Below are 16297 nucleotides of genomic sequence, written 5' to 3' on the forward strand. Positions count from 1 at the left end.
TTCCGACCGAGGCGAGTGTGGCCAGCCCCAGCCCTGCCAGCACAGCCACCACAGCACTGCTCTGCAGCCAGAATCGCTCCACCTAGGAAAACAAATCCCAGAGACCCTATTTCTGTTTCCCCAGCTATAAGGAAATGGATTAAGCAGCTGAATTTTTGCACCTTACGCAGCCTCTAACCAACTGGTCCTGACACTGTGGGTTTAAGACTTCTGAAAATTAACATGCCAGAGCAACTTTTGGAGTGTAACTTACCACGCCCAGAAACAGAGGTTTCGTAATATCCAAATTTGCTCTCCAAGCGAAGAAAAGGGAATAAAGGCAGAGCATTCCAGTGAAGAGCCAGATCACAGGTGATTGCTGCTGCTTTCTCCTATAAAGGAAATAATGCAGCAGTCTAGCGGCACGACAAAAACAGGGACAAAAGTTGTATGTGCTTGAAAACCACTCTCCCTCTGCACACCAAACGCATTTAATACGAGGAGTCGACGAGCCTTTCTTTACCTTTGCAATTTACGAAACTTCTGTTTTCAAAGCACAAAAGATCAGGATTTCATTATTTTTAAGCCTGCCATATACAAAGCCACAGGGTTACCAGGAGCAGAGATACTTTGCTCTTAATTAACAGATGACCACAGCAAATTGTGGAAATTTTTGCATCAGCAGAAGGCAAAGAAAGCTGCTGATGCAGCCAGTAAGAAAGCGCACGTGGGAGCAAGTATTCTCCTCCAACTTACGGCAGGGCTGTGCTCACACAGGCCACGAGTGCCAGGGCAAGGACGGGAAGGGAGAGCTCCGACTTCATCTGCGCCAGCTGAAAACTGCGGAGAAATTAGGGCATGGATGCGTCATCCCCAAATCACCTCCTGCACTCAAAGTGTCAAGAGAAGCAGGGAATGAGCACAACATAACATATTCCCATTCTGCTGTGATTAAGTCTACCAGAAATAGGAACAAGCTCAGTTTACATGCCTGGATTTTGAATGAAAAATCACTGGGGAGGAGGATCTAGTATTCTTCCTTCAATGGGGAAGACAGGGACATGCATGCTCTCCCTGTGCCAGGCACACACAGTCCCAGCTCTGGACCAAGCCAAGGAAAGGAAGGACAAGAGCCACTTTGGGCAAAATGACACCAGCAGCCCCAGGTTTCTCTCCACTAAAAGGCACAATCAAGATTTTACTCACACCAGCATCTCTTTCATACTGGATCCTGTCTCAGACTTGGCCTAGATTAAAAAGAAAGAAACCCATGAGAAAACCACAGGTGGATTGCCCTATCAGTGGGGAAAGGAAAAGTCTTTTGGTTTTCTGTCTGCAGAGCCCTGAGCGCACATGGCTCCTCAAAATCCCTTCAGGTGGTCACAGGGAACAGAATTGCTTAAACATCAAAAAGACAGCAAACTCTACTCAAAACTTCACTGCAAGATTTTCTCCCACGTCCTTGTTTTACATTATGTCACTGTGCAAGGTTTACCACCTGGATAAGCATTTTTTCAAGGTGCTACCAACTCATTACCCTCTGACTTGAGCACATCATATGGTTGAGCTGTGATCTCTGCTAGATCATAGAATCATAAAAATCACAGAATCATTTAGGTAGGAAAAGACCTTTAAGAGCATCAGGTCCAACCACAAAGCTGACAGTGCTAATCCCACCACTAAAACACCTCCCTAAGTACCACATCCACATGTTTTTTTAATACTTCCAGGGATGGTGACTCCACCACCACCCTGGGCAGCCCGTTCCAATGCCTGACAAACCTTCCTGTGAAGAAATTCATCCTAATATCCAACCTAAACCTCCCCTGCTGCAACTTGAGGCCGTTTCCTCTTGTCCTGTATTTGCATGGTGCAATAATTTCTGGGACAGCTTCCTGCAGCCTGAGAAAAGGACATGGGGTTCAGTTCCTGATTGCTTATCAGACTCGCCCCTGTCCCCCCTGCCCTGACAGGCAGAGCTGTGTAAGATTTGCATGAGATGTACGAGAATTTTTATTATGGAGACTTGCAATCCATGGCACAAAACTGGGAAAGATGACATGCTCGGTGGAGGTGAGGGACTACCTTCACAGGTGCTTGTTGGAGAAGTGGGGGTGACCAGATAAAACGTAAGGTAAACGAAGCCAGGACGTCAGGACGTTTAATCTCAATAAAAAAGGAATAGTTAACTGCATAGAAGACTCAATTAGGAAATAAAAGTGTTTGAAGAGGGAGAGCCAGCCCACAGCTCCTGAAGCACCACTGCTACCTCTCCATTTCTTGCAAAGCCCCACGCTGCTGGCAGCTCACAGTTCCTGGTCCCAGACACATCCCTCACAGTAGCTGACATTTCTGAACCTTGGCTTATAGGTGGAACCTTCTCCCAAGTCTTTCCTCTGTTGGTTTTTTTTTTTTTTGACCCTGCCTGCCATTAAAACAGAGCTGTCCGTCCATCCAGGCTGGGCTCTGGCATTAGCCCAACTGGCATCGGGACCAAACGCCTGGATTTTGCCGCATTTATTACTCCCGCTTCAGACAAGTTCATCGTAAATGTGATTTGTGGTGTAGGATTACACGCAGTCCATCCCTAAGCCTCCTGAACATCAACTTGAATTCATCACATTTGATGGAGAAAGGAGTTAAGGGATTTGCATGCCTTGGTACTGCTCTGTCCAATGGAGTCTCATTATCAGGAGACGACTGGGAACAGGACAACATGGGAAATCTCAGAAGTCCTTCAGACGGTGGATTTCATCTCTGTAGGAGTTTTGGAAAGATTAAGTGGCAGCAGTGGGAATTATCAAGTCTTTTGCCTCACATCCTACAGCCACCCAGCTCTCCAAGAAGGCTGTAATGGAATGGCAACAGTGCTCACTGCGTCACGTTGGCTGGATGCAGGGGCTTAATTTCTGAGGACGAGGAGTTTCAGGATCTCGAGGAGTGACACCATCCGTAAACTATACTTTTTTCTCTTTCCCCTGCCAGTGGTGCGATTTCCCAGCTCTCTGCACCAAAATCTCCAAAAGCAGGAAGGACAGAGGGGGTGTCGGGCACTTGCTTGCCTTGCGCAGCCAGAGCCAAACTCTAAGTCGAGGCTGGAGGAGGCAGATGCAAACTGTACGCTCTGCAAGCAACCAGGTGATACCTCCCTTCCTTGGCAAGAGCAGAGACCTGCCAACAACTCAAATCAGAGGCTTCCGAGACCCCTCAAACCTACCACTTATTTAAATTCAGTATTAGTAGGAAGTTAAGGGGAATGTTTTTTAAGAGGTACAGCAATGAAAACAGCTTGCAACCTCTTTAAATAGCCGAGTTTAAAATAAAAAGATAATTATTTGTCTTAAAACAAGAAAAACACAAAATTGATGTCACCATCTCCCTCTACCACAGTTTGCTCTTTGAGCTCTTAGAAATACGAGGCACCTGCACAGCTCCCAGTAAATAATATGGCTCACCCCGTAAAGGTAAAGAGAATAATTTCTTTGCTTTCCCAGCCATGTGATTCATTCCCGGAAAACCTGACCGATCAGAAGGTCTAAATCAGAAATAAATTTTTAAAAAAGAAAGCGTTTTCGATTCCTTCCCCTGCAAGCCATTCATCATCACAAACAGCAAGGTTCTGCCACTGCGTAAGTTAAAAGAAAGTCATTTAGAAAATGACCCTTATTTACCAGATTGAAAGTCCCATATTCTTCCCTGAGAAAGTGGGTCAAAAATCCTTGAAAAGTCGTCTGGTCTCCCCATGTCCAACGGGCTCGATTGAGGTAGGACGAAGCCGGCAGATAGAGATAAGGCAGCAAACCAGCCAAGAAGCATAAACCCAACTTCAGCAAATGGCCTAGGGACAATTCCTGCACCAAAATATGTCATATTGCATAACAATGTTTATTTTAGTTTAATCACGCTGGAACTTCAAGAACAGATAAAGAAAAAACATCAAATATATTTACACAGAGCTGATCTCTCAATTTATAGTAAGTCCCTACAAAATGCTATGTTAAACCTTACGATTTTGTGGATTACTAGGAAACTGCATCAAACTGATCTCCTTTGCATGGCAGGGTGAAATTTAAGTGAAGCAAATAATATTAGCTGGGACTCACGAGTATCATACTCATTGCATCTTTCACATTTAAATCATGGCATGACATGCATAGATGGCTGAAGCACTGCAAGGCTGAGATAACCCACTTTGCAGCGATTAAGAGTTGGCTGGTATTCCATCTGGCAAAAAAAAAATAAAATGCTGCTCTAGTACAACTGCACACATCATCACCATCATCAGGAGTCAGTTTTGCCATTTACTCCATCGTGATTACACTGGCTAAATGGGATAGGCCAACTTTTGGGGTGGGATTTTCAAGACCGCCTAAGGGGTCAGGGAAGACAAGACTTTCAAAGGGACTTCTGTGCCTAACTCCTTTAAGTGCTTTGGAAAATCCCACCCTAGAATATTGCACGCTTGCTTTATCGGTAGCCACTGCCCTGTCAATCAAAGCACATCATCAGCAGTTGGGGTTATGGGGAAGAGACACCATTCACAGGGGTGATCGACAAAGCAGAAAAAGTAGCTTGATAACGGTGGTGGCCACGGCTCCTTCGGAAGAAAGGTAGCTCTTTTTTTTTTTTTTTACTTTAAAAAGCACTGTTTTCCATTAAATATCCTTATTAGGTGGTTTTCTGCAGCAGGCACTACTGGGCTGTCTCAAGTATTTCCCAGGAATATTATATTGGCACAGGATTGCCAAATCACAGAGGTCCTCCTGGACTTCCCCAGTTAAGAAATAAGAAACTCTGTTTAAAGAACACAGGTATATCACAGAAGTGAGTCTGGCTCACTTCTGGCTAAGAGGGAAACAGAGTGAGGAAGAGGTTTGCTGGAGATGCCATAGAGATGTTGGATCAAGCTTCTCTGAGTTGCATCTCATTTCTTGCAGCTCATGCCTTCACTCCGACCTTAGCCATAACCTCTACCAATACCCAGAATCACCTGATCTTTCACGTCAAGGGCAGAAAAATACAGGTAGGACTGGGCCAACAGAAACCTGCCAAACTGTCACCTTCAGAGGGACAAAAGAGATGGGGGAGGTAGATGGAGGTTCTTCAGGGACAACTGTAAAGTGATCAGAGCATTTGTGTCAGAGATGTGCAGCTGTTTCCAGGGCAAAGTAGAGTTTCTGCGTGTCTGCATCCAGCCTGATGAGCTGACTCACAGGAGACCACCTAGAGAAGACAAGAGCATTGCAGGGCCCCTGAACTTCACTCGGGAATCTTCTCCAGACAGATCCATATCACCTGCAAAAGCCAGGCATGCAAAAAGGTGTTTTCACCTTCTTATACAATGAGCAAGTTTAATAATGAGAAGCAGAAGGAGGGACATCTTGAGAATGAGATGTCTGGTAGGAGATCATAGAATCACAGGATGGTTGGGTTGGAAGGGACATTAAAGATCATCCAGTCCCCCCCCCCCTGCCATGGGCAGGGCCCCCTTCCACTAGACCAGGTTGCTCCAAGCCTCATCCAGCCTGGCCTTGGACACTCCCAGGGATGGGGCATCCACGGCTTCTCTGGGCAACCTGTCCCAGTGCCTCCCCACCCTCTCCGAGAAGAATTTCTTCCTGATATCTAATCTAAACCTCCCTGATTTCAATTTAAACCTGTTACCCCTTGTCCTGTCACTACAGGCCCTTGTAAAAAGTCCCCCTCAGCTTTCTTGTAGCCTCCCCAGGCACTGGAAGGGGCTCTAAGGTCTCCCCAACTATCCCAGCCTGTCCCCATGGCAGAGGGGCTCCAGCCCTCGGAGCATCTCCGTGGCCTCCTCTGGACTCGCTCCAACAGGTCTGTGTCATTCTGATGTTGGTGGCCCCAGAGCTGGAGGTAGAACTGCTGGGGGGTCTCCCCAGAGCGGAGCAGAGGGAGAGAATCCCCTCCCTCGCCCTGCTGGTCACACTGCTTTTGATGCAGCCCAGGATACGGTTGGCTTTGTGGGCTGGCAGCACATGCTGCCAGCTCATGTTGAGCTTCTCATCAATCAACACCCCCATGCCCTTCTCCTCAGGGCTGCTCTGAATCCATTCTTGGTCCAGCCTGTATTGATGAAAGGGACGTACTTGACTGGATCAGGGGCTTGCTGTTTCACAAAAGGTCAGGTGTCCTTTGGTCTCTTACAGCTGGCACGAGCCAGGTGCTCTTCACCTGAGAGCTGAAGTCTTGTAGGACTCTCAAGTCCTGGCTGCATCAGAGCTGGAGGCCACCAAACCTGGCACACCCCAAGGAGATGCTGAAGGAGACTTCCCCCAAGAGACAAGCCTCTCACCCTTCTTGCTGGGCTGCTTATTCCAGCAGAGCAACTATCTTCAACTGTCAACAGCAGTTGTAAGATGCTCTGCAACAAGTGGACATGGCTCTTGTTACCACCAGGGAATCAGTATACAGAAACTTTTGTCCAAACAAGTTGATGGCATGAGAAAGCCAGTGCCATCAGCCAGGAGAAGCCACGCACACAGACTGCAGAAGCCTGTGGCTTCTCACCAACAGATATATATCTTCTTTCCTATTTGGTAGGTCATTGAACATGTTATTTCCCATACACTGAGCAGATTTTAGCTCCATGCATCAGTCTCGTGGTTGCTCACAGGGTATCTGCCGGAATGCTCCTGTAACAAGCAGGTTGCAAATTTCTGGCATAAGCAAAGCCCTTATTTTGTGATCAGTGGCTCTGGTGTCAGAGTGATGGACTGTAACTTCAGCAGGTTATTACCAACTAGTTTAGGCAGATCACTGATTGTCCCTGTTTGTAAATCAATGTAAAAATAGCACATGTGCTCGGAAAGAAGAATTACTCACTGCCTTACAAAACCAGAGGTATGGGTCAGCAAAATACATACCGTCTTCTTGAAAAGCCGGGAGAGAACCCAAGGCACAATACAGGCAATATAAAGCACTATCGTGTGCTGATTGCACAAACTGAGCCCGCAGCAAAAGGCACCGAGTTTAGAGATCTGAAAGAGAAAAAAACAAACCCACATCCACAATTACTCCTTATAGTTTGCAAAAACATCCAGAGACCAAAAGAGTTTCAAGTGCTGCCCACACAACGCTTACAGGGAAAGGCAAACACATGGGTGAGCAGCAGTCAATTGCAACACAGATAACACAAGCTATTTTAAATTATTTAGAGGGAATTTCATTTGTTTAACAGAAAACATATCTCAGAAGCATGTGGATGAACGGCCATGTCTCCACATATACAGAGATCACCTGTAGCACCATCACGTCATAATGATGTGTCAGGGTCCAATTCCTGAACCCTTGCTGCTCAGGGGAGACTGCCCAGCAGTTAACTTCGAATAATACAAAGTATTCTGAAGTTATACCCTAAAATAATACCATTACATATAGAGACCTCTTTATATAACAGGAATGATTTTTTCCTCTTCTTCTTGAGGCACAGAGGGCTAAAGTCAGGGCTAGACAAAATTCCTAAGGAAGGGAATTAAGAGTGACATGCCTCATTAGTCTAAAAGCTCATTTTCAAGCAGCTCTGAGAGTTGTCTGGTAAAACAGGTGATGTATCCTGTAGACTATGCGGCATGGTGCAGGGTATTTCTGGTACTCATTGAGGATTATTCACAGGGTAGTTACCGGTACCATGTCCACCCCTGGCTGATGCTAAGGAAAGCCTCTCTCCACCCCATCCGGCCACATGCTCTGCTCTATCCCAACATCATCCCAGCCTACAGGAGCCACGCCATATATAAACCCTGCATCAGTGCCATATACATCACCGGCCACTGTCCCTCTTCTGAATTTGGCTCCTCTGTCATTGGCCACTTGGTCCATGTTACAACCTGAAGCCAACACCCAGGGCAGCTCCTCAGCAGGCAAAAAGCCACCAGCGTCCCACAGACATTGCTGGACAGGAGCCAACAATCCATTTTCACTCTCACAGCCATCCCCAAAGAGGATGGCACAGCCATCTATCATCAGAGCATTGCCCCTGCTTATTTCAGTCTCCGGCGAGGATGGCGTGTGAGATGCCAACACTTGGCTTGGCGATGGGATGACCTGGTCATTTTTAACTGACCGCCCAACATTCAGTGTTGGACGCGGCCTTGCCAAGGAAACACCTGCCACTACTTCAGAAAAAAAACCATATGTGGGCTTCAGAGCTGCCCTGCGGGACTCAGGACAACCTCAGTTGTTTTTCAGGTATACGGATGAACACCAAGCACATCCCTGAAGATGTCTGCACGACCATCTGATGTATGAAAAGCGCCGTGAGCTTGCTGTTGGCAGCCTGTCTTCTTCAAGGCACGGGCTGCCAGACACCCAAAAAATCATTGAAACAAGCTCCTTAAATGCTTCTGAAAATCTCATCTGAAAAATCCCATTGGAAATTGGATGTGAGAAACGTGGAAGCATGCTGGAAAATGCCCAACTCCATCTTCATGGAGTTCAGGTTGTAGGGATCTTGGGACATCAGGAAAAAAAGAAAAAAACCCACACCAAAACCAATGGTGAAACAAGGTTTCCATAACCCCTGATAAAACGTGTTATTTGAGAACTCGCGAAGCTGAGTAAACTACCGCTGCGGACTCCTGAAATTCTAGCCTAGCCTGACAAAAATCCTTTTATTCACACAATTTACAGGAAGCACAGCAGGCAAGTCAGTTGGAGGAGAAGAGATCAGATGTTCAGGCAAATAGAAGTAGAAGGAACAAGACTGCTGAGTAAAAATAACATTTGGCTGCCTAGCCTGTTTATAAAGTAGAGAATATAGCATGAAATGAAAAGTCTCTGTATTTAACAATACCATTATTTTAGGGGCACATTTAATTTCAAAAGAACTGATTGAAAATTTGGTCATTTCTGGTTTTCAGTAGAAACCCGGGTTTCTGACTGGCTGGTGTGTTCTGTAAAATACATCTATTTATCCAAAGGAAAAATATAACTTCTGGAAACAAAAACTTGAATACCCACAGCCCATCTTGGACTCAGGAAACCAAACTTTGCACTAATACATTTTGATGAAAATGATTTTGCTTTTCCCGTTTCCACCCTCTGCACATTAAACAAACCAACTTCAAACCAACCCAACAAGTCCCAACCCCGAAGGTTTTTCCATGTTTGGAATTTTTAACTTCCAGGTAGAGCAGGGAATGACAGCACCCAGGCGCCCAACCCCATCCCAAAATTCGGCCTTCTTTATTTAACCAAAACTAAACCGGTACCAAATGAACAGGAAATTAAACAGACATGTAATAACTAATTGAGAAAAACCCCAAACTGTTCACTTTGCTTGAGATGTTTTACCTTTGATCTCTCTTTCGCAGTAGATGCCTCCTCAAAACACGCGGTGAGAGCCATCAGCAGCCCCACAAACAGATTGTTTAAGCTAAAAACCTCCGCCGTGATGGACCACTGCCATGTTAGACGAGAAAATGAAAACACCCCCGCAGCAAGGATTCCTCCAGCGTATGAGCCAGAAAGCCTGCAAACACAGATAACATGAAATCTTCTTTTCCAACAAAAAAAGCCTACTTTATTGTCCTTTTAATTTTTTTCTTTTTTTTTTTTTAACATACTGTAGCAGCAGAAACGATGACTGCCACCCAGCACCCTGCCAAAACATCAGATGGGTAATATCTCCCTAATAATTTCTTCGCAAAGAATCGCAATTAGGAAGAGCAGGCGCTAGCCAGCCCGCCTCTTTGCAAGCCATCCACCACCAGACAGTCGGCCGCTTCTTGCAAACGCCATGAAAACTTCCAGTACTGAATTTGGTTCAGAAACCCCGAGGAGTGATGGCCAGCGGGTCACGGTATGCCGAGCCAGGGAGTCACGCCTCTAACGGGATACTCTCCGCCCGAGGAGACGCCAGCAAGGGTGCAGCCTTAAATTCATCAAGGTGCGGAATAACGAGTGGATTAGAGCTATTCATGATGGACAGCATTAGCAGAGCTTTCCCTGGGTGGGGGGGGAAGGTTTGAGTGTCTTGGGGGTAGATGAGGATTGCAGTGCCCTTGGTCGGGGCAGGGAGAGGCACCTGCCGGGGTCAGGATCAAGGAAAATGGGTGCCAGGAGACAGCAGAGGAAGCGGGTCAAGCACTCACCGCTGGGATGGCTGCGAGCCCGAAAGCCGGGCACCTCTGCGACCCCCAGATGGGATTATAGCACACAGTCCCCCCACAGAGCCACTTGCCCAACTCGGCTGGATGCTGCAGCTGGCACGGGGAGCCCATGAGGTGGGATTTAGCCCAGGAAACCTATTACGCTTATTCTGCAATAGTGGCTCTTCCCACTCGGTCGCATCAGGGGCAGCTCCGGCTCTGCCTGTTTGGAAGGTCTCACCTTTTGGAAGTCACCCTGAAAAAATGCCACACAGGACATCACAACCAGGTCAACGACGCCTTATCCAAACACATAAATAGCTGTGGCTATGGTCAAAGCTCCTCTCCAGAAATTCACCATCCTGTTGTGACACTAAGACCACACACTGGGTATTTTTCTAGTCTCACACCAGGTGCAGAACTTCCATTTAGTCCAGCAGGTTTAAAGCAAAACTATTATAACAAAGTCAACTTCTTCATCAAGCTACCTGTGTAATTTGCTCCTAAATACTGGCCATATCCTCCAGCATAGCCGAAGTCCCCAAATGGTTTGTTCTGCCCATCAGGGATTAGACATCCATGTAGGACTTGCTTATGGGGCTCCTCACGTCACTCTGAGATAAATGGAGACCAAGTAAACAAAACCTACAGCTTCTACGAACAGAGATGAGGGAGCTGATGGCACAGCTCTCCCTAGCAAGGGCTCCTCTCCTTGGCTATTCTTTCTTTCCACCTTCCCAAAATGACCTAAGTACATCTTAAAAGCCAACCTATTGGTTTCTTCCTTCAGGAAGAAATTCTTCCCAGAGAGGGTGGGGAGGCACTGGAACAGGTTGCCCAGAGAAGCTGCAGATGCCCCATCCCTGGAAGTGTCCAAGGCCAGGCTGGATGAGGCTTGGAGCAACCTGGTCTAGTGGAAGGTGTCCCTGCCCATGTCAGGGGGTGGAACTAGATGATCTTTAACGTCCCTTCCAACCCAAACCATTCTGTGATTCTATTTCTACAGATGTCAAAGAAGGGGTTGCGCAGTCAGAATGGGAATTTTTAATCCATTAAAAATGGAAGCAGGGTTCATGGGGAGGATAGGACTGGGATGAGGGCTTGGGAAGACCAGGTCTCTATTCCTCCTCCTGCCACCAACACTGGACATCCTGGGTCATCCAGGACAAGGCAACCTGCTGTTGTCCCAGGTATCTGCGAAACAGGACTAGCAATATTAATTTTGCTAAATTTCATAAACCTCTGCATCTGCAGTTGGTTGCCAAAGGGTGAGAAGCAAGGCAGTTCGGGTAGTACTGGGGAAAAAGAAAGCAACTCTCTGATGTCTCAGGCCAGAGCGAGACAAGCTCAGGGTGACATAGAGCTTCAGCATCAAGACTGTAGGAAGGGGCCTTGAAAAAAATCAATGGAAGGAGGAAAAAAATATGAAAATTCCCAACTGGCAGCAGGTGGGACTGTTTCAGACCAAATCTGGGTCTGCAAAGTACCCTATAAGCTTTTGAAAAAAGGTGATGTGGAACCTCTTCTGTAGGAAATCAGGTGAACTTTGAGGCATCTACTGTTGTGCACACTAGTGCAAACCACAACGGTGGGCACTTCCAACATCTAAACTTCACCCCAGTTCAGCACAAGTCCAGGTATTTGGCATGGAATTTTCCAAGGCGAGACCTGTCTCTCACTGCATTAACAGAACGTTTCAAAAATCACACGACTGCACATAGAAAAGGTGTTCACAGGCATGAAGGCTGCTCCGTTGGTTTTGCTACCAAGCCAGCCCAGCCAGCCCTGAGTCCATCACCTCCCAGGAAGAGGTGGGAGACACACCACCCATCTGGCAAGGTTTTCAGCCTCAAGGGCTCTGGTTGTGCTCCCCTCATTCCTGTCACGAGAAAGATGTGGCACCCAAAAGAAAAAAGGAAAGATGCAATGTAGTTTGCAGCAATCGAGTCAGGAGAGATCTCTCCTCCTAAAGAGAAATATCAGGAAAGGCAGCAGGGCCACATGTATTTCAAAACTGAGAGATTCCCCCAATACACAAACCCCACAATGCAACATCCCCAAGTTCCAACTAAACTCTTTAAACAGCACAAACTTTTAGTAAGAAACAAATTTGTAAATCCCTTTGAAATTCTTTCAGGGAAATAAGGTAAAAAAAGGTAAAACAACCTTCCCAAAAAACATGGGATGAAACCCAGCATTTTAGGCAAACATCCCAATCATTTACCAATTCTCCTTGTCTTTCTCAGAAAAGACTTGAGCACATCTTCCTGGAGAGGGTGGGGAAGCACTGGGACAGGTTGGCCAGAGAAGCTGTGGATACCCCATCCCTGGAAGTGTCCAAGGCCAGGCTGGATGAGGCTTGGAGCAACCTGGTCTAGTGGAAAGTGTCCCTGCACATGGGATCAGGATCCAGCACTCTGCACAGTCCATAGATCTGCTGGCTGGCAGAGCCTTTAGTTTCCTCTGAAACTCATGGGAAAGCCAGGCTGCTCAGCTTGCTGTGAACGCATGTTGCATGCACGGAGCACTGAGCTCCTTTAAGAATACTAGATGCTAAAAAACCAACTGGAAATGTGTTGCCTTCTTGAAGAACATCAAGACAGCAGCTTTGGGAAATGCAAGCTGGAAACCGAGTTTTTGCAGATTCTATTACCAGCAATGGAAATGATGGATTTATGAGTTTGCTGCTTTTGAAGGAAACGCTCTTGGAAATGGAAGCGATCAGAGAAGCTATCTCCAGATAAGGATGAAGAACGCCTGGCAGAAAAAAGCCAACCCACCCAGCCGGCCTACCCAATGCGACAGTTCATGGGGCAAAGCAGCACCAGCGGGACAAACGGAAACGAATCCCATGCAACTGCGTCAGCATGATGCTGGGACCAAATTCAACCAACCCCACCCTTGGGGCTGGGCTAGAACCGTTCTAGAGCTCATTTTGATTGACATGAGGATCTCCCTGTACCACTGCACTCTGCCATCTGGCAGCCTCTTGGGCTTCTCCAGCGTGGAGTGACACAGCGCTGTGTCTCTCTTGACTTACCACCAAGATGGCTCCCAAATATACTTTTTTTTTTTTCTGAAAACACCTTTTAATTGCTTAACAACGTCTCTATGTCTCTCTTTTTGACAGCACATCAGGGGTCCAGAGCAGGGAGCAGCAGAGATTTATCCTCACTTCACTTCTACTCATGCTTCAGTCTATGAACACAACGTTTTTCAAATACAGTTGAGGTGCTACAAAAAACATGGCAAAGACCCAGCTGGATGTTTGACCAGCCTCATGTAAAAGCAACATCTAGGAGGGCTTTATCCCATTGCATCTGAGGAGCAGGGAGGGTAGCACCCTCCTCACTCAACGCCAGCGTGTCTCCCCGTCTTTGGAAACGCAACGAGAAAGAACCGATGACTGGAACAAGGTGGTCAATGGGTTGCCAACAATGAAGTCACGGCAATAGTGACAACCACCCGGTGTTCATCTGTCAACACGGTGTAGGCATAAAGCTACCCTACAGTGACTCCCTCAAGGCTTCACAAAGAGCAGAAGGTGGGCAAAATCCTGCTACAAGGCTCTGTCCAGTGAAGGGGGGATCCTGGGCTTGGGCTAGGTTGGGACTATGTGTTGGAGAAGGCGGCTGGGTCACCTAGAAGAAAGCATTCAGAGCAGTAACACCCCACCGCTGGAACAGCCTCAGAACACAGAAATCAGTTCATGAAAGAAGAAAAGATTTGCAGCCAACAGAACAGTGGGAGAGTCTTCTAACTTCTCCCAGGGGCATAACAGCTACCACCGCCAGGCCCACTTCGAGAAGGACTGAAGCACCCAGCTTGAGTAAAAGCTGCCTTCTAGGCTTGTTTATCTTGCATGGAGGAAAAGCCAAGGGAACAGCTTGTATTTTTGATTTTGCAAAATAACTAGTTTAGGGCAAAACCCACTCAAAGCACATACAGCACTTTTTCAAAACCAAGGGGAAGAAGGTCCCTTCCTATCGGTCCAGTAACTACAATCCTTCTGATGATTTCCATCATCTGAAAACGCACTCAGAAGGGACAGAAACAGGCAGCAAAGGAGAGGTCACGCAGTCCTTTGTGAGAAATATTTTCCCATGGCGTCTCTGAACATAAAAGGAATAGATTAAAAAAAAAATAAGAAATTATTTTGTTTTCCTTTTCAGGCACCCAAGTGAAAGAATGTGCGGCTGGGCCTCAGTTCCAAGGACGCGGGCTGCAGAAACTTGCTTTAATCAGGAATATTTTAGCTGCGTGGCTTTTAAGTGTTTTCAGTAACAACTGGGAAAACTGAAATTAGGTATTTTAATCTGTTTTTGCAGTTACAGTTTTCAGCTTCTCATTTAGTAGCAATCACTACAACATGTCAGTTTGTGATTTATAATTTACCCTCTCCTCCGAGTTCGGTAAAACTTTTTGTTAGCCAAGAGGACAGGTTACATCTGTATACACGTAACAAAGAACTCGATCAGCGGGTTTACTTTTTATTTAGAAAATAACGGGAGAGATTTTATATTTAATAATTTGCAAAGACTTCTTAAATGATTGGTATAAAGCTACATATGGACGGGAATCAGAATTTAATTAAAATTTTATCGTTAAATGCAACCTCCAGCGCGTAGGATTCATAAGGGAGAAAAGGAAGATAATCGGAACGTTTTATATTTCAAGCTGATATATAAAACACCGGAAACATCGACCTGTTCCTAGTGAAATAAGCTGATTATTTCTGCCTTCTGTTCCTTCCAAAACTTTACAGGTAGCAGATCTCACCCTCACATCTTTTTTTTTTTTAAATAGAGGAATAAAAAACCTCTCCTGCTTTATAAATTCTCTACTATTAAAACAAATTAATGGATTTTTTTTTTTTTAATTTCAGTCACTCCCTGCACCTGCAGACCATGACCCTGAGGTCAGCAGTTCCCTGTACATGCCCCAGGTACCTCACCAGCAACTTCAGCCTCTGCACTGCTGTGACTGTGCTTTGCAGTAGCAAAGACATATCCCTTCAACGTATTTTTATTTCACAGTATAACAGACTAATGCATTAAAGATTTAACATGTCAAATTTAAAGAGGTTTCACTTGTTTGATTATTAAAACACTTTTTTTTCTAAATGTAGGCTAAAAAGAATGGGATTTAAAAGACCGAACAACCAAACTTTCCACATTTTAAGCGTGCAGGTGCATTGGTGCTGAAATAGAAGAAATATTTTAAAATAAAACACAAATAAAAATCTAAACATGAGTTTAGGGCCTAAGCCATAATAATTATCCCAAAAAACCCCAATCCCTGTGGGTTTGCCTGCCGCTCAGTCACAAACACTCAATGGACAAAAGGCGGTTTCTCTTGCTCTCAGCGCTGAAGAGCCAGCGCAGGTACTACAGGGAATAGCAAACCAGATTTTATTCTTCCTCAAGGACCTGAAGCTGAATAGCCACTTAAGCCCTGCCCGCAGCCTCCGCTCCTGGCACTGGAGGAGGAGGTAGGAGAGCAGGGCTTGGCTTGCTGATCCCTGTTGAGTCTTCTTGGTTGCAAGGAGAGAGTAGAAACCAAGTAAATGGGCAGGACCGCCATAATAGAACCCCAAAAAACTCCAACCAAACAAAATAACCCAACAAAAACCAAAGCGAGCACTTTGGACGTAACTGACTACATGTCAAATGGGAATTAAGCATCGCGTGACTTCAGGACTCGTCTTACCACAAGCGTTCAGCATCACTTCTGCTCCATACGCCTTCACACCCAGCTAGGGACTACCACCACTTATTTAACACTTTTAAAAATTCTTTTATTGAAACCCCACAACTTGAAGAGGGGATGCTCCAGCCTGGATAAGGAGCATTGAGCTAGTGAGGGTTTTGGCTAAAGGGAGCTGGTCCTTGCACTGTCTTGCACAGGTCCTCCTGGACTGGATGCGTCCAGTAAGGACACCACCTCTGCAGGATAATAGAATCCCTGACCATCCCCGTGGTAAATACGGGCCCATGAACGTCACCAGCACACACAAGAGGCATCTTCCATGCCACCCTTGGGGTCCTGGGGCCATGCCACCTCAGCTCCTATCACCAGGAGGACCAAGCTGCTCCTGCAGTCTGGTGCCCCAGGATGATGGCAGGGACCTCGGTGGGTCCAGACTCCAAGGATGGGAAGAGCCCCCCGGCAAGGATTTGGCAGGGGAACGAGTAACTAGACTTCCC

General features: G+C 46.3%; 1 protein-coding gene across 1 annotated transcript in view; it reads right to left on the reverse strand.

The window, feature by feature from the left end:
• The window catches only part of TMEM260 (transmembrane protein 260), a gene marked incomplete at both ends in the record, with an annotated part of 25631 nt that overhangs the window by 2485 nt on the left and 6849 nt on the right, over positions 1 to 16297 (reverse strand). The window contains 8 exon segments of the mRNA XM_010151827.1: positions 1 to 4; positions 7 to 82; positions 254 to 371; positions 736 to 819; positions 1186 to 1226; positions 3651 to 3830; positions 6867 to 6980; positions 9295 to 9472. The exon segment at positions 1 to 4 is cut by the window's left edge and continues 78 nt beyond it. Coding sequence (XP_010150129.1) covers positions 1 to 4; positions 7 to 82; positions 254 to 371; positions 736 to 819; positions 1186 to 1226; positions 3651 to 3830; positions 6867 to 6980; positions 9295 to 9472 — 795 coding nt within the window.

This window comes from Eurypyga helias, unplaced genomic scaffold, assembly GCF_000690775.1.
Source record: "Eurypyga helias isolate BGI_N326 unplaced genomic scaffold, ASM69077v1 scaffold14285, whole genome shotgun sequence".
Classification (NCBI taxonomy): Eukaryota; Metazoa; Chordata; class Aves; order Eurypygiformes; family Eurypygidae; genus Eurypyga; species Eurypyga helias.